General features: G+C 43.1%; 1 protein-coding gene across 1 annotated transcript; it reads right to left on the reverse strand.

Moving 5' to 3' along the window:
- LOC103827110 (uncharacterized) lies at positions 1–27,151 on the reverse strand. Its single transcript, XM_050971844.1, has 11 exons — positions 27,140–27,151; positions 22,943–23,256; positions 13,215–13,342; positions 12,254–12,508; positions 10,178–10,279; positions 7,812–7,874; positions 7,575–7,631; positions 6,054–6,101; positions 4,576–4,647; positions 3,628–3,687; positions 1–1,422 (listed from the first exon to the last, which is right to left on the reverse strand). Exons 1-10 carry the CDS (start codon positions 27,149–27,151, stop codon positions 3,632–3,634), a joined length of 1,107 nt encoding a protein of 368 aa, XP_050827801.1. The 3' UTR covers positions 1–1,422; positions 3,628–3,631.
- Between the last annotated feature and the right edge of the window lie 680 nt (positions 27,152–27,831).

Consider the following 27,831-nt stretch of genomic DNA (forward strand, 5'->3'; position numbering starts at 1 on the left):
TTATCCTGATAAATTTATTGAAAGTGGAACAGAGAAGGACACTTGGGTCAGGAATACTGACCCTCCAAAACACAGCAACCAAACAAACAAATAAAAAACCCGTATAAAATACATCACTTTGGTTAAGATTATTTTTGGGATCAGTTAGTAAATTTTAAGGTTAAATAAAAAGATGTATGTATATATTACAAAAAGACAAAGTTTTTTACATCTTGAATATTTTTTTTAATAAATTACAAATATTTACAGAGAGAAGTAGACATAAAAGGTCTAGCCCTACCAAAAGTGGTTTTTGAACGTTTGCACAGTGTACAGTATACAAGCTGTACACTCATGCAGTACAGCTGCAAATAGAAGAAGAAATTGTGGGAGTGGAAAGGGCAAAAGTCAAAACAAGAGGAAAGCTGAAGGTTACCAGTGTCTTCTGATCTTCGGTTACCAGTGTCAAACCTTCATGATTATTTACAGATACCATGTTCAAAATGAACTAAACTGGCTTTCAACTATCATAAACAGCCAGCATGTAAACACAATGAAAAGCACTCCATAGCTTGGTGTTCTGAAAACATTAATGCATGGTGGTTTTCTTTTTGATTCTTTTTAAATTTCATTATATGCATGACCTCAGTTTTCAAGTTTTTGTTTGTCTCAAGCAACTTAAAAACATACTATTATTTCCTAAGAATGAGTAGAAGTGAGATGACATTCTTCAAAAAATATGAAGAACAAAGGCTTAAAAAGTCCTAAAAGTTAAAAAAATATAAAAAGCTTTAGGAAAAGCCCAAACCTGCTGGTAATAATAGCTCTGTTACAGTGCAACAACAAGCTGAAATGTAGTTTTATCACATGATGATCCATTTGCCAGGCATCTGGCAAACATAGGACATAGCTTTGTCTAGAACCAAGACTAGAAAATGCTAACTTCCACCTATCTGGGCCTGCTGAAGGATGAAGGTTTTTTTCTGACTGTAAGAAGGTACTGATAAAAAAGTGAAAGCTGATCAGTTTTTGATTTGTTCACATTCATGCAAGTATATAAAACCTTGTAAATCTCTATATATTAACTACAAAGAGGCTTTAGTGTGTTAGTAAAAAACCCCATAAAACAACCATGTAACAAACCATAACAAACCATATGGTTTGTTAAAAGCATATACAAAACAATTCAAAAGATTTTGTCCATGATTTGGCCTATTTGTCTTCACATAGTAACACTAGCAAAGGAGGCTGTCTTTCCTGAGGAAAAAAAAAAGGCACTGGAAACAGTTCAGCCTGTCTTCAAAGGGCTTCTTGATGAAGCTCTGACAACTTCATTTCTTGTGGAAGGGAAAAGGTAGCACCTCTTTCATCACTGAAAATTCTACTGCTTCTCTTCCATGTTTGTTTGGGCAACAAAGCAATTATTTGTTTATGCTTTAAGATCTGAAACAAAAGAATAAGAAAAGCACACAGGTAAATTACTTGTCTTTTCTTCTAGAAATTGAACTAGGTACATGAGAATACTTCAGGCTTTAGATACTAATGAGGTGTTGTGAAGATGCACCAAGACACTGTCCCATGACTTGTAACAATCCAGTCAGAGCAGGTACATGACCAATGGTAGCTGATAGCCTCTAAACATTTTACCCAAATTATCTGTTTATGATTAAGCATATTCTTCTGCAACTGGACCAGATTTAGAACATTTACTACTTACTGCCAGCCACCTGCTAAGTAGCTGGTAACCTGTGAAGTTGTTCTGACTCCATGACTTTGGATCAATTAAGACACCACTTCTATTCAAATGTTTTATGTCCATGATCTCAGTATCAGCTGTGAATCACACATGCATGTGTTGCTGCTGCTATTTCTTCCACACAATAATCCCAGGTGCTTTTGGAGTTTTCTCTTTTGAGGATTGAAAATATAGCTCTTATTTAACAAGGAGACTGAAGGCCAAGGGAAGTCACAGTGCAGGAAGTTCAAGACAACATGCCCAGCCTAACTCACCACATGAAACATGCATCAGCTTCTAACCAGGCTGGTTTCCAATGCAGCACCCACAGGCCCACTTACATCACTGTTTCCACCTTGTTGCACACATAGCAGCTCGGTAAGGGGAGCCACCTGGATGTGCCAGGACACCATGCCCTTGGGTCTTTGCTCCCATTTTGATTGCACTACCTGTCCCTTCCACTAATCTCTAGCTCAGCACGACTCCAGGATAAGATGTCAGGAGACAGTGTAGGAGAGCAGAGGATAGTGACATATGGTACACAACTCTGTAGATGATGACAAAAAGAAAGCTGTCCCTAGTCTGGTTCTCACAAGGTTCCTGGACAGGCTTGAAGTATTTTTATTATTTGTGTGTTTAAAATCCAAGTAGACTTACTGCTTTATCTTAGTGATGATACTAAAGAACACAACCAAAAAGCCAGTTTGTGCGTGTGTGTGTGTGTGTGTGTGTGTGCGCGCGCGCGCGCGCGCTATTTCCTCGTGTCTGTGCAGTGAGAGGGTCTGAATATGAAATAGGGTTCTGTCACTTTACAGCTACAGGGATAAGCATCAGGTTTCATACCCAACCCCTACCCCTAGAACACACAAAATTTTCTGTTCTCACATGGTTTGCAAACCGAACTGAAGCAAGCACAGCTGCATCTCACCAGATGCACGACATAACAACAGAGCAGTTTCAGATGCTAAACCTTTAAGGGTGATGCAGGAGCACAGTTGTTTAGCCCAGCAAAGCAGCACGTCACATGGACCAGGAATAATTCACTGAGTTTCTTCATTTGGCTTTCAGTATTACTCATAGTCAACTAACAGGATCTTACTCAGTTATTACAAGACACCACACCTTCCTCTGCAGCTATGCAGTCTGTTCCAAGTCCATTTCTTGGTTTCATGACAGGTTCATGAGCAGTTTTGTCTGCATCACAGAATCAGGCTTTTTATACTCAGTCCTAACTCCCTCCCAGCCTCCCATTCATCCATGTTTGTTCACATTCAGAGATTTTTTTTCACCCCTCTTTTCAACATTGTCTTCAGCAAATACCAGAATTTATAGATGCCATTGCTTGGCTGGTAATTCAACAGAAGTATCAAACTTGGCAGAGCAAAAAACCCTGCAGCAGTAAGGTGCCACTTGCTTTCAAGCTGCTGTGCATTTTAAGAATGTTTAAATGAATTACCTGCACCAGCAGACTCCAAAAGTGGGTGTGTACAAGGTAATCCATTGTGGTGCAGGAAAAAAGTATCTTTGCACCAGTAATAAAATTTTAAAGATATAAGTACTATTTATATCATCATTATAATTCTTAAACTTTTATTTTGTGCATGTTTTATAAAGTATGTCATACTTGAGTATGGTAATAATTGTATATAACTTATAAATATACATAAATTGGGTGTGCATGTTCAAAGTATTTTACTGATGTGGTAGACAATCACAAAACGATTGGTGACCACTCACCTACAATAGAAAAATCAGAAATTAATATAAGAGGCCCACAGTTACATCACTTAAGTAAGGACTGTATAACAGACAAAATGACATTTTATTTTTCCCATGAAAGATAAATTATTCACAGTCAACCTCTGTGTCAGTCAGCCCAATCTCCCAAAACAGAGAGCTTCACCCTCACATACCTCCTTAAGTGGAGTTGTCCAGATACCCCCCATTTTCACCTCCTGCATCCTGTATCACTTCTGCAAGGACAAAGGCGATATTTAGACAATCCTGGAACTTACAACACTCTGCCTTTCTGCCCCAGATGGATCAAGAACAATATGATTGGGATTTGGACCATTTGTTTGGCAACAATAGTAACCCTGACCAACATGTCTCTCACTCCCATGGGATCACCATCCAACACCTCCCTTCTCCCCTCCATTCCTGATCTGTACTGTCTTCACAATCCCTCCACAAGCACAGGAAGCACTCAGTGCCTGTGGTGCCACCCATTAGGTGGCATGAGGCAAAAGTCGCACTGAACAAAGACTGCTCCAGGCACTCCCTCCTTCATTCATATCATAGCCATCTGCATGGTTACTGTGTGCATACACAATATAAAAAGGCTCCTGGAGAGCATCCAGAGAAGAGCCATGAGGATGGTGAAGGGTCTGGAGGGGAAGCCTTATGAGGAGTAGCTGAGGTCACTTGGTCTGTTCAGCCTGGAGGAGACTGAAGAGAGAACTCACAACAGTCTGTAACTTCCTCGTGTGGGGAAGAGACGGGTACGATCTCCTCACACTCATGACCAGTGACAGGACTCAAGGAAACAGCATGAAGCTGAGCCAGGGGAAGTTTAGGCCAGATATCAAGAAGGGGTTTTTCACCCAGAGGGTGGTTGGGCACTGGAACAGGCTCCCCAGGGAAGTGGTCACGGCACCAAGCCTGACAGAGTTCAACAAGCATTTGAACAACACTCTCAGGAATATGGTGTGATTTTTGGGGTGTCATTGGCAGGGCAGGAGCTGGAGTCAATCCTGATGTGTCCCTTCCAACTCACCAGATTCTATGATTCTGTGGAGGGATCATGGCCAGTTTGCCTGCTGGGTCAGTAGCACTGACTGCACCATAGAACAGGCACTTACCTTCCTGATTTACAGCATTCTTAACTATCTTCTTGCCTTTCAGGGCCCTGTCATTCTCATTCAATGCTCTGTCTGAAAAGAGATCAGAGGACAAAAAGAGATCAGGGAACTGCAGTCCCTCAGGAGCATGGTCCATGGCTTCTGCCCCTCCCCAGGGCTCAGAGCACACCTTCCCTCTGCACGTTAAGTTTTGCTGTGCTGTCAGCAAAAGCACTGCTTGAAATTGCTCTGTACACACATTTCAGAGGACATCATAGCCATGCCTGCCATTTCCCACCCCTAGAGCAGTGACTGCCTGTTCCCCAGGTGCTGCTAGCTGCACTGCACAGAGGTGCACTAACTCCCCCGCCTGATGTTCCCATTCTATTCTGCAACAAAATAAAGGATTTTATTTTCTGCATCTCGTGGACAACCTTTATCTACGGACCTGATTTCTCTCTTGCCTGAACTGTGTGTTTTCCTCCTTTCTACTTTAACTCAGGTGAAAAATAAGCCTCCTTTTCCTATACCCATGTCTATGTATATGGAAACAGTTACACATGTGATGACACAATCCTGCAGTGCACCACACCTTCACCATCAGCTACACAATCCGTTTCTTCAGATGAAAGAAAGCTGTTCCATAACCACTACAATACATTCAGGAAGAATAAACAGCAAACCCCAGGGGTTTCTGAATTTTTTTGAATTTCTTTTTCCTTATTGTTATCATTGGTGGGTTTTTTTTCCTTTATAGGAAAGACTTTTGCCATCTCCAATCCCTTATTATCAGCCACTTGTGGAAATGATGGAAGAGTTAGTGAGTGAATGAATCACTATTGCAAAAGACTGGGGAAAAAACTGACTTTTTTCTTCTCAAGTTGAACAATAATGCTCAATTTCACTAGCCCTTTGGAGTTAAAAGATCTTCTAGGAAAAATACAAGTCCCAGAACTTCCTTGAAATTTACATTGACTGGACTAAGAAAACAAAACTGGAGCTTTGCTTAACTGCCTGATGAATGCAGTCAACAGACTTTCTTAAAGCATAAAGTGAGTGGAAGATACAGCAGGCTTTGTACCTCAGAGAAGCAAATTTCTGGATGAAGTATCTCCCAAATATGAATTTCGCAAGCTGGTAAGCATCCCAGCTCTAAACTGGTGTGCTAAGGCTCTTATCTTTCCTTCATGCTTAGTTTTCCCCACAGACGGCAAAAGCAGCACCATTATCATCATATCAAGAGGGGAGGTAAAGCCCCAAGAAGTGTTTGCTCTGTGCTGTTTACCAAACACAGCTTCCAGATCTTTCTTATTTCTCCTCTGTTCATCTACCCATCAACATTTACTGTTCCTAAGGCAACAGGTTCTTCAAGGCCAACAGGGGAATGGCAAACTCTATACTCAGGACATGCTAATATGGCTTGGACTACAAAAGGCCATGTGCAAAATTACTTTCCCTCTTCATATTGCTCTGTTTTAGGGCTCCATCTCACTTGTTACCTGCTTCAGGCTCTTCATTCTTAAAATGAACAGCATGTGAACATGCAGCTGCAAAAAAACAGAAATCCTTTTGAAGGTGGCACAATAGTCTGCAAAACATACAACTCAGCCCTAAAGTGACAACTTCATTATAACACTTTTTAAAGATACTCCCGAGAACCACTATGTTATGCCACTTTAAGGACTCACAATTAATTTCAACTTCAACTTCCCTCCAGCAACCACTCAAGGTGCCAGACCATGAGCAACATTGTTTATATCTATGCCTACAACTTTATGAAAGTCTTGCCGATGTAGATCTTTTGGTAAAGCTGCACAGATCTGCCAAAAAGAGCCAGAGACGGCTGAGAAGAGAATCTGCAACTACTTTTTTTACTTCATCTGTGAGCACTAACACCGTAACTTTAAACGCTTCCTCTTTGCAGACATTAAAGAATCTTTAATAGAAACATTCTAAAGCAAATTTAAGTGCAGTACCAAAATGAGGTTTTTTGGGGGGGGTTATTGGGGTTTTTTTCCTACCCATCCTCCTCATTTTCTCATTTTCAGATTCATCCATAGTCTCAACTTCAGCAGGCTCTGAACCGTGGGCTACAACCACAGCTTTAACAAATGTAAGGTACCACATGAAGGCACTGTGAGCTCAACACCAGAACAGTCCAAGAGGGCACTGATGGCAGGAGCTCTGGCCATTCTCCACTGAAACACTGTTTGGGCTGGGAACAGAACATTTCTTAAGAATCTTCCCCTGGTTTCCCTCATCTGTTTGACTGCCTTGGGGGCTAATTTCATTTGGTTCCTAAAAACAGACCACAGTCCTGGCAACAAAACTCCTATATGTTAAAGCTAGAATATGATAGCCAAATTCACCCCTAAGAAAGAGGCATGGACTGAAGGAGTTGCCCCCTTCCCTAGCTGCTCACTGTATAAAGTGATTTCCACACCCCAATACACAAGAAGCCAGAGAACAGCGCAATCTTGCTGCAAATTAAGGAACTAAAAAAATCCCAAAACACTCCAACAAACCACTAAGAAAAGAAACAAAACAAAAAATCCACAACCAACCAAACAACCCCCCCCCCCCCCGCCCCAAAATAAAAAAAAAAAGCTCAATGCAAATTAGAATGGACAGCAGTAGACCAGGCAGAGATCTGGACAGGAAGAGAGGCATGACAGATTGCCCTACAGTGTTCACTTTTCCAGCCCTCAACCTGAGGTCAGCTCCAATTCTCTGTTGTTAGAAAGGTAATTCACCTCCAAAGACAGATGCTGACCAGGAAAATCTCAGGCCATTCACTGTCAGTAACTTTGCCAGCCCCACTAACACATTCACTAGGTGCAGGTCCCTATAATCATCCAATATTGGACCTCAAGTGAGATTTTGACTCTGCATGTGTACACTTTGAAAACCAATTCAAAAGCTCAGACCCGGCAAAAAAGGAAAGAGCAAATCAGACTCCCTGCTCCAACCAGAAGATGTTAATGTTTAGAAACATTAATACCCTAATACAGGTTTCTTACCTCCATCTGAGTTAGATTGTTGTTGGCTGTTCCCAGAGTAAAGTTGCTCATGCTCTCCTATAAAGAAATTTATTTGTTTTAGAAAGTATGTATTAGTGACCTGGAAACAAATAACTTCGCTCAAAGAAAACTTACTCCTTTACCTCTCCAATGAAAGATTACACTGGGTCCACATGCAACTGACAAGCCCAGACCAAGCACCAGTCTGATTTCCACACATTTGTGACACTATCTTACCTGAGCCATTCACTGGACTCTTATTCTGAGCAGTCTTTCTTCTTGTTCCAAGTTTAATTATACCTGCACACAAATAGAATATTTGGAGAAATTACAATGTCTTGCTCCTTTGGAAGCTTGTTGACAGCCTCCATCCATTCCATTCCCCTCTCCAACCCCCAAACTAAAAAATAATACACTTCACTGAAAACATGAAACTGAATACTTGACTTGGAGGAAGAATAAAAAATGAAATAGTGTTTTGAGGGAAAGACAGTCAGTGAGACATCAACAGAATGGGTCTCCTGTGACAGCAAGTCAGAACATATCTAATCAAATCTATGGTGGAGCTTAACAATTTCTGATTATATGTCTTGTACTTAAACCAGCAAGCTTCTGCTGTTTGATTATACCTGTGCAATGCTTATCCTACCAAGGTATAACAGGTTTATTTTCTTGCACGTTCAAACCCTTATTGTTTCAAGAGAATTAACTGAATTGTTTTGATTCTAACTGATGGTCAGTTTTAAGTGACATTCTTTGTGTGTTAACTCCAAGAGCAGTGCTGTTTAAAACCACCAACATGAACAAGGACGCAGAAGGCACTTTCAGAATGTTTGCAGATGACATCAAACTGGGGAGAGTAGGGGACATGCTGGAAAGCAGGCTTACCACTCAAACAGACTTCAACAACCTGGAGAAACATGCTGGCAGAAAAGGTGTGCTATTCAAAGGCAAATGAAGTCCTGAATCTCTTAAGTCAGCCCATGGACCACCAGGGGCTGGGCTCTGCCTAGGAAGAGCTAGGAGGAAACAGCTGCTAGGAAACAGCTCTGCGGGAAAGGACCTGAAAGCATGAACAAGCTCAACATTACACAGAAAAATGTGCCCTTGCCATACAAGGCTTCCAAATACCGGGCTGTGTTAGCAGAAGTGCAGTCAGCCTGTCAACACAAATAATTCCTCCACTCTATTTGATATTTGGGACACCACATGTGGAATATTCTCTCTAGTTTCAGTAGCCCAATTAATGTGGAAACACCATGTTTCTGAAGTTAGTCCAGCAAATGTCCATCAAGATGTCTAGGGGCAGGAGCTGTGCAAGAAGGTGCTGAGAGAACTGGGCTTGTTCAGCTTCAAGAAGGATAAGAGGATGATGGCTCACTGCAGTCTACAACTAACTACAGAAAACAAAGGAAACCCCTCTCAAGAAAAACCAGGAGGCAATGGCTACCAGTTGCCAAAGGGCTATCCCTAACAGAAATAAGGACAATATCCTTCCCTACAAGAGTGAATCAGCACTTCAGCATGTGCTGAAAGAGGCTGAAAAATTCCCACCCTTGGAACTCTTCAAAGTTTGACTGGACAAGGCCTTAAGCAACCTGATCTAGCTTTGAAGTCGATCATCCTTTAAGCAGCAACTTGGATGAAACTTCCAGAGATATCTTCCCACCTAGTTTATTTTATGATTCCATGCCAACAGAAACTAAATGGACAATGAACAGGAAAGCAAAGGTCCACATGCAATATATATCTATTTATGACCTGATCAGAATATTATCAATTAGTCCTTCCCAGATGGGAGATGCCTCTTCACCCTGCAGCCACCTCCAAGTGGTGGCCCCTTCTGGAAGTCAACATGAATCTTCCATGCAGAGCACGCATAGAATGAAGAAATATATTCCTGTTTGGGACTCTCTCCAACACAAGGAAAAAAGATGGAGTGCCCCTCTTTTTCAAGTCAGAAGACAATTTAACACAGAAATCCAAAAACATGGCAGAAAAAGATACAGAGTGATAGCCTATAATTACTATATCTGATTAAACTGTCAGATTTACAAAAAAATACTTAAATTCAGTGTAGGGATGGATCCAAAAACAAATACAGAGCTCCAAGATTATGGCAACACAAGCTGTCAGGAGGCACAGAAATTCCCATTTATCAGTTGATCACACTGAGTTGTCAGATTGGACTCAACATATGATATTCAGATCTGGTACAAGCCTGTCCCAACAGTAAATGGGATCTTGACGGCAGCTTTAAAATGCTCTCAAAAAAGGCTGTGAAAACACACTCAGGTAAGGACAGGAGAGGCTACAAATACTTGGTAAGTAAAAACACACTGTAAATCAAACACCCAGTCTGAAGAAGACCTATGCAAATACAAATTGCAGTGTTTCCTAGGATTCAGAGCCCAGTATCAGAATGCAAGAAAGTCCAGTACATAATTTCCTTCAAATCTATTCATTTTTGCCTAAATTGGACTTGTTTCTTCTACTGATTTTATAAAACACTTGATGGTCAGAAATTTTCATACATTCTACAGAACCTTAGATGAGTATAATCTGGAAGCACATAAAGCTCAGTTAGGAAGTGTTATGCATACCTTTCCTGTGCAGGAATTCTAGGATTACCACTAGGACAATAGATGCAGTAAGGAGGCCAGCCCATATAAGAATATTTCTATGTCGTTTGTGAGAACTGTCTCCTTTTAAAAAAAAATTTAAAAAAAAGAAATCATACTGGTTAGTTAGAAAGTAAATGTATGATATGCTAGTTCAGTAGAGCTACAACCCCAAATATGTTTTATAGCTTTATAGTTTTATTTCTTAAGAAGTAACCTCAATAAATTAATGCACCAGAGTCAGTTATTAGCAAAACCCTGAGCCATCTGCAGGATAGTTACATGTTAAGTACCTCATTTCAGTGAGGGCCCATCACCACTTGAAAGGCAATGGCTATTCCAGCTCTTGGCCTATGAAAGGGTGAGCCAGATTTCAAACAAATGAAATTTCAGCAAATATCTTGTATTGGGTTTGCATTGCAAGGTTTTGATGGTTTCTGTGAGAAGATGCCAGAAGCTTCTCCCATGTCAGATAGAGCTAATGCCAAGCTGGATCTGCTGCTGGCCAAGGCAGAGCCCATCACTGACTGTGTCTTTGGGATAACACTTTTAAGAAAAGGGAAAAACTGTTGGACAACAGCAAGGGGGAGAGGGGAGTGACAATATGTGAGGGCATCTGCCCAACAGACACCAAGTTAAGTGCAGAAGGAGATGCAGGTGCTGGAGCAGGGATTCCCCTACAGCCCATGGAGGTCCCCACATCAGAACAGGTGGTACCCAGAGGAGGCTGTGACCCCATGGGAAGCCCACACTGCAGCAGCCTCCTGGCAGGACCTGTGGCCCCATGGAGAGAGGAGCCCACCCTGGAGCAGCTTTGCTGGCAGGACTTGTGACCCTGTGAGGAAGCCACACTGGAGCAGTTCATGAAGAACTGTGGGAAGAACTCATGTTGGAGAAGTTAATGGAGACTGTCTCCTGTGGGAGGGAGCCCACACTGGTTCAGGGGAGAGTGTGAGGAGGCCTGCCCCTGAGGAGGAAGGACAAGGTATACTAAGCTGACTCAAGCCCCATTCCCCATCCCCCTGTGCTGCTCAGGGACACCTGCTCAGGTAATGATATTGGGAGCAAAGTTGAGTCTAGGAAGAAAGGAGGGGTTTCAGGGAGGTGTTTTAGATTTGCTCTTGTTTCTCATTATCTTGTTCTGATTTTGACTGGCAATAAATTAAACTCATTTTCCCAAAGCAGAGTCTGTTTTCCCTGTGACAGTAATGGCCAAATGACCTCTCTACATCCTTGCCTCAACCTATGAGGCTTCTATCATATGCTCTCCTTCCTGCCCCACAGAGGGGGAGTGACAGATCAGCCTGAAGAGCACCTGGCAGCCAGCCAAGGTCAGTGCACCACATGCCTCACATCTAACAAGTTTCTCCAGTAAAGGAAGAATTCTGTACTAGTAAACCATGACAATTACTTTTGCACAGAAATGAAAACTTTTGTCAGTTAGGCACCTTAGGCACCCTATAAACCAGATGGCTCCAAACATTTTCTCACTTTGTATTTAAAGAAACCCTAAAAATTCAAGCCTTAGTTGAAGGCTGTCCCAAAGCAATTAGCAACAGGAGGAAAATTCTCTTTTCTATCTCATACCTCTCCATGACGGAGGAAAGAACTATGCTCATTGACCCATGCACATGCTATATGAGAAATTATTTTATCTTATGGCTGCTAGATGACTCATTTGAAATGGCTGAATAGTTTCACTCCAATCGATGGAGAGCAGTACAAAGAGGACAAGTTCCTAGCATTAGTTACATAAGACCAGAAGGTTCAGAAGAGATCTGCTAAGACCTTCTAATCTTTATTATTACACAATCAAGTCACAGTTAAAGGTTTTATTCTGTGGAGATCCCTGCAAAAAGTATCTTTCCAGGGGGATCAAACTGTCATCCTCATACTTTTCACAAACTTTATACACACTTTTAGCCGACAAATCACTTCTGGTGCTTTTTTATTCTTTAAATTCGACTTCCTGGGAAGTCAGGAAAAACCTTACAAAGGCCATGCTGCTTCCCAAACAAACCTCTCAGACCCGTGTTTGCAACATGACACATTTATTACCTTTTCCTTCTGGAAGGCATTGAATCAAAGAGATTTCGGAGCTCCTTTCTGTTTGTGAAAATTTAATGATACATGTAGCGCTGGTGGTAATATCAACATTCTTCAAAGGGATGGAAAGCTCCTGGTTCCGATAACTGTGTGGATTGTTACTGAGCTTCCAAGTGTAATTCAGAGACCCCTGGAAATTTGCTGTACAGTTTAATACAAGTTCACCATCACTGGTGTTGCAATTTATTTCAGGTTTTGGAAGGGAATCTAGAAGGAGAGAAAACATTCTGTATTACTTTCGTTTCTAAATTCCTTTTACTAGTTTCTAAAACATTCTAATTATGTTAGTTATTACTTTATAAACTATATAGAATTTCAGCACAGGACAAGGGCTGGAGCAACAAAAGCCGCAGGAGAGTGCATAGAAAAAAGTGTGGGGGTATGTGCACACATGCCTGAGAGAGAAATGTGTTTCTGAAAGTGACCTGTAAACGGCCTGTCTGGGGTTCTCCCATTCCTAGTCCAAGAGTCCTCGTGGTTCACCATCCACAGGACTGATAGACACACTGGTCACATATTTCCCAAAGACTACTAGTGAGGCTAAGTAGATCTGCACAGGATGATGCCACAGATGTTCAAGCATGTGTAATAAGCCTGCAGGAATATCTTCAATAGATACATAATGCCTTGAATTACCTGGTCAGCTTGCTCAAAAAGTTTCATTGTCCACCTGAAAGTGCAGTGTGCCATCTATACATGTTCTAGAAGTCATCCCAAGGTGAGTAATGATGGGCACACAAATGAGATGCCACCTTTGAAAATTTATTCAAAGTCGCTAAGCAACTTAAAAATAGAGACAAAGAACAGCCCCCTCTGCTTATGTTTGCTTTCCTGGCAAATATACAAAGCCCTTTTTGGACATTTTCAAGCGAATAGTGGTTTACATTCTTTATGCAGTTCTTCCAGTACTTACCTAACACAACAAGTACGAAGTCTAAGCAGCGTTCTTCCACAGAATCCCAGTACCCTAACTCATATGGGCCAGCATCATCCTTCTCCAAGTTCACTATAGTCAAGGATCCATTCTCCGTAAGTACAGTCCTGTTGCCGAGATGATCAAAATATGTTGGTTTGGTTTGATCATCCCATTCAACCACTTTATCCTTGTTTTTCTTCCAGACACCTTCCACTATTTTTTGGTCTATTTGTACTGGAAAAGTAAAATTTTCTCCCACAATGCCAACTATTTCCTTATAGTAGCCATGTGCTATAGGGGGGAAAAAAGAAAAAGTTACTTCAACAGTTGTTTTCTAAAACACTGCTTGACTAATGCCCTATTCAATATCAGATACATTCAAATTTAGGTTAGAAACACATCACAAAGTTGCAAACTAAGGTACACATCAGTTAAGAATTACCCAAACCCAGGCTGTCAGCACAATTGTATGACAGGCACAGCAAAGAAATCCAGTTTCCACATTCTGGTCCCAGGCAGAATAATTGCCCTCAGTGATCTTCCCTATCCTAAGCCCCTCTATCCTCAGTACTTTCCCTCTGTTCACTTGAATTAGGCTTCCTGCCCATGATCTGGTGAAAAATATTATATGAAGAATTGTCACCACCAAAAGCTGTTTTAGGATCTTGTTGCAGAGCACCCACACTGAATTTCCTGCTGATCCAATAAACTGCAGTTTTTCCAGTATGAAAATATTCACAGTTAGTAAAAAGCCCACTTCTGATGCAAAACTGTTACTGAGTTCAAAGCACCTGCTCTGAAGTCATGAGGGTATTAGGGATTTCCCTTGAAATGTCACTTAAGCAAGTTTATTTCACAGCCAGTATGTGTGAAACAGCATCCCATCCTCTGAGATCTTGCAGAGTTGTCAGCAAGAATGAAGCTGTTCAGAAACCTCCACTGATCTCAGCTTTGAATCAATTACATTCTGCTAAAAATGCCCAGGCATTCAATATAAATAAATAAACCGCAACAGAAGAGAGATAAGAGATTTCCCCCTAATTTTCATTGGAAACAGCTACATTTGTGCGGAAAAAAAACCCCTCATACTGATCTAACAGAAAAAAATCCTTCTGTGGGGAAGGAACCACACCTTTTAACCATCAGCATCTCTGTGTCTCTGCTTCAGTCTTCAGCAATCACCTCCCACTCCTAAATAGCTGCAAATGGCTCTAGAACAATTGCAAGATCTCTGCAGTGGCAGACAGGAATAGACAAAACCACTTTGGTATTGAATTCTAGTTACAGTTGCATTTAGGAGTCAATTTTGGTCCGCAGTAGCTGGTAACTTTTTAATTCTGTGTTGAAGGAAGGGCATGGTTAAGACACAAATGAGGTCTCACACTAAGGCCGGATTCCCAATCTGCACCATGTAAAACTTCCCTTTAAACAGTTGCTATCCATGGTGAAACAAATATTTCAGATGTCTACTCCTCAAGCCAACTGGTTCCAAGTGACAGCTAGTATTCTGGGTTTTATCTTTTTTTATTTATTCCTAAATGGCATCAGTTTAAGGCCACACCAATTCCTGGCGGACAGAACGTCAGCTAGGCCTTCCTTTCCCACTGGCAAAGGACAGTGCCTGTCAGCCCTTCTGCCCCACCATAGAAACACAGACTTTCTCTGACAGCACAACGAGCACGAGCAATACAAACACACTTCCGTGTGCTTGGCTAGAGAACTGCACACACATGTCTCCTCCATGCCTTACTTTGTATGGAACATCCAATTTGTTTGCAATTTACCCATGGAAGCACTCTTCTCTTGCCACTGGACTTCCAACTTGTTTGCACCTACATGCTCACCTTTTCCAGGCACAGGGATTGTAGAAGTAACCAAGGTAAGCTATCAATACCCACATCTTGTCAACACAACCTATCTGCTTTCTTTGTATTCTACCCTGTTCAGGCAGATTTAAACATTTTACTTGAGCATCTCTTTCCACCTATCTCAATTAATGATTTCCAGAAGAAAAAAGAACTCAGGAACTCCAGCCTTTGTGTCTGGAGACCACAAGATTGCAAGAAGCCGGGTAGGGTGGAACACCGTTTTGATCTGACAAAGCCTGGAGTCTTGCTAGAGACCTTTGTTTCATAAAGACAATTTCCAGGAGTGCATATTCCTCAAGAAGTCATCCCTCGCTGCCTAAGAACCTATGGTATTCCTAGTATAGAGAAAACTTCCCTGCTCTTCCCACTGTGAAATTCTGCCTCTAGGTAGCTTTGGCACACAGACACAACCAGGCTGTGGTGGCTTGTCATCAGCATAAGCCAAGCCAGAGTGGCTCTTGACAAGAGCCTCCAGAAAGGACAGCAGCTGTTTGCTGGGCCCTGAGAACACAAGCAAGGACAGCCACCACTGCTCAGCCAACCACTAGAAACTTCCTGCATCTGGGTGTTGATCCAGGTAAATGCTCTATGTCCTTACTCTCTTTCAGTAAGTCATAAGTGCTAGGCTGGAGTTATGAGAGAAAAGTTGTTGCTTCTTCAAGCCCAGGAGTGAGACTGAAGGAAAGCAGAGCTGAAAAACCCCCACATTTTCTCTCCACAGGTTCTGCATGGCACAGGGGGGCACTGCTGCCTTCAGCACACTCTCTTCTTGTTGGCTGGTGGAACAAAGGCTTGGCAGCAAGGAGCTGATGAGCTCCTCCCAAGGGCATTCAGGGCTCCCAGCAGGAGGACAAGAAAAAAATTATTCCTCAAGGATAACAGTCATCTCCTCCCACCTTAGAACTCCAGTCTCTGGGTTTATTTCTGTGTTTCACTGTTCTAGTGAAAATGTGAAGAAGTCTCCCACTCAGTGCCATCAGCTTCCTTTTTTCAAAGAAATCATACAGAAATATTGCATAAGCTCATAACAACACATCTTTGAGCTTCTGGGAAAGCATGTGTCATCATGTTTTCTGAATTCCTGAGAAACCCTTCCCCATCTTTTCTACTTCATTTTAAATGGAAACATATTTCCTATTCCACAGTGGTGAGCAAAGAGGGAGAAGTGACAATCAAACACTCTCTCACATACTCTTTTAGGAAGGCTAGAACTGCCTTTTCTTTCATTTCTCTGCCTTCTTCTTCTCTTCTTGTTGTAGCCTATTATTCTGAGATAAATTTCACACAACAATATGTGCTGTGCTAAGGCCTCCAGTAGCCTCCGCAGAAACCATCAGACTGCTGGCTCCTGTGTCTCCTAAAACCCACTCCAAATTCCTTCTTATGCCAAGTCTTTGTGTTCCTTCCTTCCAGTCAAATCACATGCTCAAAGTGGCACAGATAAAGAGGAGCGAACACTGTGTGGGCAAAGACTTTTCTGCAAACCCACCATCTCACCTTGTCTACATCATCTTCTGCTCTCGCCTTCTCTAGCAGCCAGACTCACACATCCAAGTGCTGTACTCGAGTTTTAATACTCCCCAGACTAGTTCTGACTCTTTCAGCATTTTAGCAGGCTAAAGGCTGCTAAAATGCTGAAAGATTTAGTTCAGACTAAAAGTAGAACTTAAAACTCCATTTACCAGCAATAAATGCTTCATTACTGTATTTGCCTACCTGGTTTGACTTGCTTCACTATTTTTCTTGGAGCTGACGTAAAGCCTAGTTATTTTGGAGAACACCTGTAAGCTAAGCCCTTTTTATTTTTAATGCTATCATTAATATTTTTGGTCTCAAATTCCTATTTGATATGCATACAGGTATATATTAGGTCTATACAGGCGGCAGCTAAGTTCTCCTATTACCGTTAAGACACTAACATTCCACCAACTGAAAATGGGTGGAAAAGTCTTTACTAAGTAGTTTATGGCAAGGAAATATTTGCTTCAGGAGTAGGACTTTCTAAAGAGTAGATTTTTCTTTTAACTGTTGTAACTTCCCAACTACCCCCTCTCTTCAGTTTTTTTAGAATTTTGAATTCCCCCAGCAACTGTAACCACAGACAATTACGCTCCCTCCTAACCCTGAAAACCACCAGGTGCAGAAAACCCTGAAATAAATGTTCAGTCCAGAAGGACTAGGAGAATATTCACCAACCACAGTCCTCTGAATTCCCCCACAGGACACAAACACAACCCACTTCCCAAACTCCAGAAAGAAAGCACTTGGAGCCATGGTATAAAAGCACAGACAAAAGCTACAGCCAGGAGAGAGAGAGCACAGATGACCATAAGCTGTAGCAGCAGCCCAGGCTCTTGCAAGACAAAATCAGATTTGTGCAGGAATGAATGTAAATCCTACACGTAACATCCAAATCAGAGGTGTTCTCCTGCACACTGCAGCACGTTCAGAGAGGTGTGTGTTGTTCTCCTGGACAATATGGGGCTGTATCTACAGAGCTCTACACATCAGCAAAGGCAGACCCAAGGGTGGCACCTACCAACAGGCCTGGGTCCCTCCCTACCACAAAATCCATACCTTCAGTCATATCCCTCAGCAAGGGCCCAACAACAGGCAGCATTCCCATGTAGAGGCTGCCCAGTCATTTTTAAACTATGCTGGTGACCAAAAGCATGGGGATGACTTACCAATTCCTCCTTCTGCCTTTCTTTGTCTGCTTGTTCCTGCAGCGGAATGGGCATGCAGAGAGTACAATCTGCTGACAGATTGTACTTCACACACATCCCCACTCCAGCTAAAGAAACAACAAAAATACCCAGAGAAGGACTGCAATTCCCGGATGCGACTCACTGTGGAACACCAGTGCTCGCGCATGGAATGTGAGCGAAATGCGGAAGAGCAAGAGTGAGAGCAGAGGTGGGGCAGGCACTGATCTCTTTGTGCTGACCAGTGACAGGACCCAAGAGAATGGCCTGAAGCTGTGTCAGGGGAGGTTTAGGTGGGATATTAGAAAAAGGTTCTTCACCCAGAGGGTGGCTGGGCACTGGAACAGGCCAGGGAGGGAGAGGACTGGGAATCACCACTTTTAGCACTGGTAAACTATTATGAAGGATTATTGAGTCCTGCAGATTATTGATTATTTACAGTCTCTAGGCTTTGCTTAGGGACAGAACTGACTTGCATTTAAGCCTGCCTTGAACTATAAAAAAGGCAGCTGTTTGAAAACAGTCCAGAGACACTGGACTAGATTTCCCAGAGAATGGATGCCCCAACCCTGGCAGTGTTCAAGGCCAGTCTGGATGGCACTCTGAGCAATCTGGTTTAGTGGAAGGTGTCCCTGCCCATGGCAGAGGGTTGGAACTGGATGATCATTAAGGTCTCCTACAACCCAAACCATTCTATGATTCCAAATCCTCTGGATTTTATTCCCAGCATCCAGACAGCAGCACTTCCTGTGCTGTACAAGCACACCTTCATGTAGGGTCTGTGCTCAATGGCACTGGGAAAATAATCTGTCTTGGTAACTCTTTCCTTCAATCAGGTTCATTTTCTGCCAGATCATCTTTGCAGTTCTACTTATAAAGGATGGCACAAACTGATGCCATAGACAGGAACTGTTCCCAGCCTGTGGCAACACCAGCTGAAAAAGACTACAGATTACAACCTCTGTCTCTTACAAGCCCTGTATCACCCAGCCAGCCCACTGCCACACTGTCACACATGGCCAAAAGGCTCTCCTGAGGCTGAAAACAGATAGGAGGACCAGTAAGAAAAAAAACAAACAAACCTACACCCATTTTTAATGAACACCTTTAACACAGCCAGGATCACAGGAGTCAGTGTATGCAATCCAGAGATGATCTTGGCTTTCTAAAGTCTAAGACCATTAAGGCAAGAAACTATCTGAAAAAATTTTCACTCTGTTCATCCTGTAGTGTTAAATAGCAAAGGCAAAAATGTAGTTTCATTTTGGTTTTGATATGACTTAACAACCTCAGCTCTTGTCAATAGTTTTTAAGCAGAGGGCAAAGGTTTAGTTTGACTTTTTTTCCCCTCTGTGTGTGGAATTTATAACTGATTATAATTCCTCTGTTTATTCAGGAAGAGTCAAGAGTAAGGGGACAGAACAACACAAGTAGGTGTCAGCTTCACAGTGCTGATAACTGATCTTTCCATTTATACTATTTAATATTGTGATTGACATTTTTATTAGCAGCACACAAAATAACCATATTCCACAAACAACTTGAATTTGTTAGGAGTCCAGATTTTCCCACATTCATTGCAATGCCTTGCAGTGTATTTCCTACGACACCTCTCACGGAGTGGAGAGACACAGAAGAAACATTGAGCAACCCTAGTGCTTTTCTGATTTTTAAAAATGAAGAAAGGAGCATATACAGAGAAAAAAAAAAAGACAGGAAATTTAAAAATAATAATATTTAAAAAAAGCAAGCCCAAGCTTGTTGAACTGTCTAATGACACAGACACAAAAATCCACATTGAGGGAAGTTTAGTTTCTATGCTGGTCACTCAGAAGAAGTCTGAAAGAAAAATCATTATCAGCTCTCAGGTTGTTAGTCAATGCTCAGTACTGGAGATGGTAACTTCTGCTTTTAGGTGAATCAGGTTTTCTCAGTTTAACCCAATTTTTATAAAGAAGTTAAACTGAGAAACAAAGCAACGATTAATGCAAACATACAATGAAAATGACATTAGAGAATACATCTAAATATGCAAGAACTAGAAGGCAAGAACTAATACTGCATTAAAAAAGAGTTGATGCTCTGAACACTGAAAGAGTTGTGTGGCTTTCAGATGAGCCTTACTACTCATCAGATGCAGAATGCTTCTAGATGCGCTAGTTCACATATCCAGCTAACGTCCCATATCCCCTCTGCTTTTGGGGCAGGATCTTAATGCAGCTAAAGCAAGTTTGGTTGCCATCTGCAGTGCAACAGAACATCCTCACAAGTGTGGCTTGCACTGTGATCCCCCTCTTGGCATGATATTATTTATTCACCTTCTCCACAGGGAGAACAAAAAGATCTCTCTGTTGTTGGAACCTCTGTCTGCCCTGGAGGACTCGAGCCCCTGCCCGGGGGGCTCAGAGACCTTGGCATAGAGCCCAAGACCCCTGTGCCTTTGATTTAGCCCTTGGAAAAAACAATTACCAACCGTATATGAAGAATTACAAGTCAAGGAAGTTTAAGTAGAATGATAGTGAATTTATCACAGGGTGAAAAATAGATTTTTGGGGTTTTAGAATGGGGGCTCAGGGTCCCAAGATGGAGGACTTTGGGCATGCCCTGTCCTTCTTCTTTCTTCTTCCTAGCCTCCATGTTCTGGGTGATGCTGGCACTTTTGGATTGGTTTAGAGTAGAAGCTCACTGTCTAACATAGGTGATAGGTATTGGGAAGTTATTGTAAATAGTGTACACGTAGTTTTTAGTATAAAAAGATAACACTGCCGCAAGGACGGGCAGTGTGCCTCAACCTGGCCTGCCAGACAGACCTCAGTGGGTCAGAGAAAGAATGTTATAGATAAGAAACAATGAACAACCTTGAGAACAAGAAAATCCTGACTCCTTCTTCGGCTGCCAGGCTGGGAAAAAAGAGGCTTGTACGTGTCTCAGGGTCACTCTGACCAGCAGAAGTCCCGAGACTCTGTGGGTTCCTTCACCAAACTAGGCCACAGATACCACATTGATGTTCTTTCCACCCACAGACAATATCCAAGATCCCAAATCTGAACAGAGTTTTGTCTTGAACTTCCAACAACCGAATGAGCATGCTCTTGGTCCATAGCCTTGAGGTGCGGTTTTGTGCTGTAATTGACAAGTCTGAGGTTTCATCAGATAAAAAACTGACTTAGCCTGGCATTGTGAAAAGCAGGAATCCCTATGTGGTGAGCAGGAATTCTGAAGACACCAAAGCTACACTGCAACTTCTGGCTTCCCCAGGGGAATGAAGAAGGACATCTTCTTCCCTACTCCAGACATTCAGCAATGTGACTGGGATAAGTGCAGTGCTTTGAATTTGGATGGAGAAAGGATTCTGGAGGGGAAGGATGACAAAGGATGAGGATCTACCAACAGCATCTTGGTGTTTAGAACAGGTGTTTGCAAGGCTAGAAACTTGCAGGCTAAGTTGAACTGCTGATGATTAAGTTCATGCACTAGATTCATGGCCTTGATTTGCACATGGAGAGAGGATGGGTTATTTTACCTTGTTAACATTACCATGAAATATTTACATATAGTCAACACATACATAACAGCAATAATGCAAGCATACAAGCAAGAACAGGGTGTGAAACCGTGGCTATTTAGTTCAGTGAACAACAGTAAAGTGTTTGCATTCCCAATCTCCCGCCCTAATCAACCACGTTAGAATCAAAGTTTTACAGAGAAGACAACAGAACTACCTAAGTGTTTCATTAAAGGAGGATATTATGATACTTGCAGCCACAATTACACTCTCTAGCTGTCCAAGCACCATCACCTCTTCATTTCAACTGGAAGTTCTTCGGAACCTGGAATCTTTTTTTGTCTAGGCATACCTATAGCAAGCGGACTGAGCTCAGAGCAGCAGCAGCACGCCAATTTACATAATGCAAGGTAACAAAGTGCCTCGACTCACTGAGAAAGTTACAAGAAGATACTCAGTTAATCATGCCTTAGTCACACTCACTTAGAACTCAGCAAAAATGCTGCAGGTGAGATAAGAAATTGCAGCCAAGGCTTAACATGGGCAGGCTCACGCAATGTGCAGTGTCCCCACTTCTCCCCTGGTCCTCCCTGCACACCTGGACCCCCAATGCTTTCTTACAGAACAGGATCTCTCCATATCAATTAAATAAAGCAAATTGAAGACCTCAGGAATAGTATGAGGAGGAAATCACAGGGAGGTGCTCTGAACTCACTAGCAGAGAAGCTGCTTTTTAAACAGGGGGATATATTAGCTCCTATTTTAGGCACATTCATGAAACTCCCAAAGAAAAAAAAAACCAACAAAAAAAAAACAACCCAAAACCAAACACCAAAAAACTAAAAAACCAAAACCCAAATTCAGAAGAAATCCCTTGGACTAGAGGAATGATAAGGTCTTCATAGATTAAATCATGCTTTTTGGCCCATCTAGCAATAGCAGCTCACTCTGATGACAACAAGGAAGTTTGTACATCCATCTTTAATTTAAAAAATGAACAGATTTTGTTTATCCTCCTCATGTTCACAGCCCAGGGCAAGGGCTATGTGGGTAAGGACTATACTCCTAAGGCACAGCGGTGGCATTTGGATTAAGAAGGTCTTTGATCAGTATTTCAGCAACAGTTAATGGTACTCATTTACTTATACCACAAAAATCACACACATTACCACCCCAAGCTTCCCGTTAATACAAGTTTGAAACAAACGGGGCACAGGAACCTGCCGACACTAGGGAGGGGACTTCCTGAACGTGCGGATGGCCGATCCACAGGCCCATGCGCAGTTCTGGTTTTAGGAGCCCGACGGAAGCAGCCGCCGGGTTGCGCCCGCCGCCCTGGGCAGGGCAGGAGCGGCCGGGGACGCCCCGCCAGGAGCCACTGCCACAGGGGTCATGAGGGGCTGGGGGCGCCGGGGGCAGCTCCCCGGGCACCTCGGGGCTCCCGGCTCTCCCAAACCCCTGCCGCGCCCGGCCCGGCCCCGGAACACGCCCGTCCGAATGCCCGGGGAGCGGCGGCCGAGGGTGCCCCGCTCCCCCTGCTCCGGGCGGCACGGAGACAGGGACAGAGGGAGACAGGGAGAGAGAGAGAGAGGGAGGAAGGAAAGTAAAGGAGTCTGGAAGGGTCCCCACCGCGCTCTCACAGCTTACCCAGGAGGGGCGAAAGGCACAGGAGCGAGGTCAGCAGCCACATGGGTGCCCACAGGGTCACTGCCCCGGCAGAAAGCAGAACCCGCCAGCAGCAGCGTCCCGTCCCGCCTCAGCCCGGCCCTCCGCACTGCCGAGAGCAGCTTCCGCTGGGAGGGCCCCGAGGCCGCTTCTTTTGGGAACTCCGGTACAGTGGGGAAGAGCCTCCCGTGCGCCCTGTGCGGCGTCGGATGCCACGCATGGCTTGGAGTGCCAGCGAAGGAGGTTTGTGGGGCGCGGCTCCAGGAAGTGCTGGCCACAGAAGTTGTCGTGTTGCCCTTACCTCAGGGAGGTTCAGCTCTGATAACTGAAAACCTGAAAGTAAATCAGTTTAGTGTGGATGGGAGCCACACAGATTAGGTGAAGAACGAATTTCAGCAGGGGGCACACAGCTCTGCTGCCACAGAAAATGATCACAGAATAGTTTGGGTCAGTTCCAACCCCTCTGCCATGGGCAGGGACAGCTCCGGCTCCTAACACTCCCTGGAGCCTGGTGTTTGACCCACCCTCGTGCTCCCAGAAATGACCCCTGTTCTCTCCGAGGGACACCTGGCAATATCTCCTTTTGAGGGGTGGGCTCAAGGCTAAGTCTGGCCATGCTCTCCTGTTCCACCCAAGGTGAGGTTGATCTCTGGGGGAGGTGAGTGAAGGAAACAAAATAGAACAGAAACCAACTCTGACTTCCAGGGGTTTTCTTTGACACCAGCTGCTCAGCAGCCCATTCACAAAACTTAAACACACTTAGATTCCCTTTCATGAATGGATGACTGGCCTCTTGACACTACTGAGTGTTTTTGAGGAAGAAAGGGAAAACCACTACAGTTTGGAAAACGTAAGTACTCAGCAGCTACTGAAAAACTGCTCTGACAAATGTTCCAGAGGCAGCTGTGAGTCAGCTTTCCTCTCATGGCAGTGAGTTGCTGTGAGTGGATACTTCAACCTCCTTCGCCTGCATCCCACTCCCAGTGCATTACCCTGGCTGAGAAGATTCCAGATGCAGACCTTACAGCCCCAAAGCATGCTCAGCTCCCAGCAGCTTGTCTGTCTGTCCTGGGGAACACCAGCACAGCACAGTGCTGTGAGGGAGGCTCTCACCACAGGTTTATCTCTCAGATTTCTCCCAGTACACTTGGCCCCCACACTCACTGACGAGCAGCTGTGTTGGACTATTCACCACCCCTCTGAGAGACCTCAGCTTTGCACTTCACACAACACAGTCAGAAAAATAAATTGGCAGCCATGGATATCTCTAAGCAGAGGTCCTACCCAAGTAAACACTGAAGTTATCCCACCTCTGAGGGATTTTTTTCCCCCCTCCATCTAGGAGTTACTGTAAACTCCTTTGACTCATCGCTGAAGGCTGCAGCATGAACTGGAATGACACTGCATCTTGAGCTGAGCAATGCTGTCTCATTCAGTTCTTACAAAAACAGAATAATACTGATCCTTTCTCTTTAGCTGCACTGGAATGCCATGACGTGTAACTGACTTACAAATGGAGACAGGCCCATCCCATAAATTCCCTCTGCTCAGTGACATGGACACATCTGTCCCTTGGTTACCTTTTCCCTTCTCAATCTCTGACAAGTGTCGAAGGGAGCTCCCTCCCCTGTAAAGGCTCCAAGTCACAGTGTTTATGCCAGAAATGTTACATGGCCATCTTCCTGCAGCACTCTGATGGCAGGAGCACGTGTTCTCTGCTGCTGACTCGTCCTCTTGTCAGGTAAAATGTCCTCCCAAGATGTCAGAGGCTTTGGTTTGAACCTTGTTGCTGGGAGGATGCTTGCACAATACAGCTTCCCTGTAGGTGATGAAATCTTTGAGATTAGGAGAGAGAAATCTGGAGCAGATCATTTCACTTTGAAACAGGTTATTTTAGGGCTGAAGGAATGACAGGAGGTCACACACATGCACTTAAGGCAGGCCTGTGTTCTTCCTACTGAGCTGCTCCATGTTGTAGAAGATGATTAGGGCTTCACAGGGCAGAGAAACTGAGAGAAAACTTCAACCTGGAGGCTGGTGCCCTCACCTAGGCTCTTCTACTTGGTGATACATGGTAAGGATGCATTCTTCCTTATGCACACTTATGCAGGCATACTAGGCGGAAGATCCATAAAGTACTCAAAAAAGGCTCAGATGGCTGTTTTTCCTCCTTTCCTGACAGAGTACCCACACAGACTTGCCCATGTTTTCCCTTCCTCAGTTGCCAAAACATCTTTGACGTTTACTCCCTGCTCTGTCATTGCTGGGACACACTCCTGAAAGCAGGGAGGTCAGCTTGCTTTGAGATGAGAACTAATCCTGGTTCCTCTGTCGATCCTGGGAACAATACACAGGAGTCTGCATGCTTAGCACAGAGCCATGGTTTTCACTTCACAGACAAATGACAAAAAATACAGGAGCTCTGAGACCAAGTATTCCAGCAGTAGGAGGGGGTCCAGAACTTAATGAACACTGACCTAAGCTCTGCGTGTATTCCATGCCCTTCTTTGAAGGCAAAGGCCACAGGAAGAGGTTATCAATAGTCAGCCTTTGCTTAGCTCACACCTGGCTTTCCCCAAGGTCTGGTGCTGCTATCCCAACTGCATTGTTTCCAGTATCAAGGAAGCCTATTTCACAGGCTGAGTGAATTTTCCTATGATCAGATTTCCGCCTGACCATTGGGTATTTGCAGTGCTTATATGCCTCTGCCTGCTGTTGCTTTGTGTGTGAGAATTCAACACTTTCAGCTGAGTCAGGCAATTTCAGCATTTTGAATGTGCAGACAGCACATTTTTAAAATTTTCTTTTTAATTAAAAGAATTTGTGCATAAAATCAAGTTTGTTTGCTTTCACTATCCCTGACATTCTCAAGCAAATTACACTGTGCTTCATGACTGTGTGCTGTAAGGGACTGTTAAAAGAAATCTAAAGTGATTTGAAAGTCTTTGCAGTATCGCTCCCATTGCCATGATAATCACCCCCACTGGGAAGCAAAATAAGTGGCATTATGTTTCTGAATTAATATAACTGTAATTACTCTGTAATTAAGTTCACAAGCAATAAAAAGAAAACCATTTATACCAAAATAGCTTTACTAGTAAAAGCATTTTAAGCACAGAGTAACTTGAGTGGTTTTTGCTGTTTGCATAAGGAATTACCATGGGGTGCTGCTATAATAAAAAAAAAAAAAGCTAGGAATTACTAAATCTGAGAATTCAGGAAAAAATACTGCTCAGGAAACAGAATTTTCAATTTCATTAAGACATTTCTTTTCTAAAAAATGCCAGTTTTGTTCATTTGCAGAATTGTTAAACACGAGGAAGTTGTTTAACAGCTCTGCAAATACACAAAATAAAATCAGATCTGCAAATCTTGACCAAACTTTTGTTTAACTCTAAGGCTGTAATACTGGTGCCTGCTTTATATTGCAAGTAATTTCAAAATTTCCATAGGACTTGGCAAAGAAGGAATGGGCCCATTTGAATGAAAATGTTTTATCTTACAATCTGAGAATTGTAAGATAAAATAAGATAAATCTGATACTGGGATGGAAAGATGAAGTGTGGGCTGGAAGCCAGGAGATGGCTATTGGCATTGCAGTTTTCAATCTTGAAAAATTGATTGGGTTGACAAACTCAGGCACATATTTGTGAGACACTGAGGATCTGCTTCTCAGACAATAAGCCAGCTTGATCCTGGAGGCAAGTAATTCAGGGTCAGAAGCTATCTCTGTATGTATCTCTGGGAGGATGCAGTTGGGGTGGCATTCAATAGTCCTCCAGGCCAGGCAGCTGAGGCTGCCTAACTTTCAGTTATTTGCTTATTCAGTTATTTATTTATGCAGAAATTTACCTCAGAAGATTTGGAAATAAAATTAACTTCTGCCTAAAACAGCCCCAAAGCCTTCAGCTGGAATAAAGTGGGGTAAGGAAATCATTGCTATCAACAATAGCTCTAAAAAAAGTAGTGCCTGATGCTTTTTGAAATGTCTTTGGTCATCTTCCTGATCAGACTGAAGAAATTCCTTAATTAGGTTGTTCAACTAAGCCACTGTAGATTAGTACCTGGACAGGGAACTTTACTTTGCTCGTTACCCTTCCTGACAATTAGCACAGCCAAGGGCAAAGCTGCCTTGTCCAGCACGACAGACCAACACAGAGGATACAGGTGTGTCCTTACCTGAAAGCCCATCTCAGCCAGGGATATGTTATCTCCACATCACCAATGTCATGTTACACAGCTGGGTGAGCACTTATGCTTCTCCATCTGTATTCATCAAAGTGGAAAAGTTTTTTATTCAAAGGTCTTTTTGAAGTATGTGCATGCTTATGATGCTGGTGCAGTACTGAAGGGTGCCTCCACCCTAAAAGATGTAGTCTGGGCACGTTATAGTGATATGACCAGCAGTTACATTTTAGTCTGCCTTTTCCTCACTCTTCAGATGTAATCCACTGTTTTGCCTTATTTAGACTGTTACAGGTATCTGACCAAAAGCAGAAATACAGGAAAGACAGCAATGCAGTAGGAAAATACGATGCAAGGCTGATATGAATCTTCCTGGCATGGACTCACTGTGAAGCCTTGTGATAAACCAGCATCCCTAGTCAGAATTTGGCAGAAAGGTCTAGGTAGCAAGGATAGAGCACTGTAACTCTATCGCTTGCTGGGACTGGTTTCACTGGCTGATTTCTGAAATGAGAAGTTTCCCTTGAGGAAAGGGAGGTAGGGAGGAAAGGAAGGTCAGCATCTCCTTTAACCAAAAAGTCAGTGAAGCCTCCGCTTCAAATTTTGACTAATGGTTAAATAAGAGCAGAGGTAATTTCTCAAAATCCAAATTAGGTCATTTTCCCAAAAGTGCACAGGCTGATTGA

This window comes from Serinus canaria, chromosome 1, assembly GCF_022539315.1.
Source record: "Serinus canaria isolate serCan28SL12 chromosome 1, serCan2020, whole genome shotgun sequence".
Taxonomy (NCBI): domain Eukaryota; kingdom Metazoa; phylum Chordata; class Aves; order Passeriformes; family Fringillidae; genus Serinus; species Serinus canaria.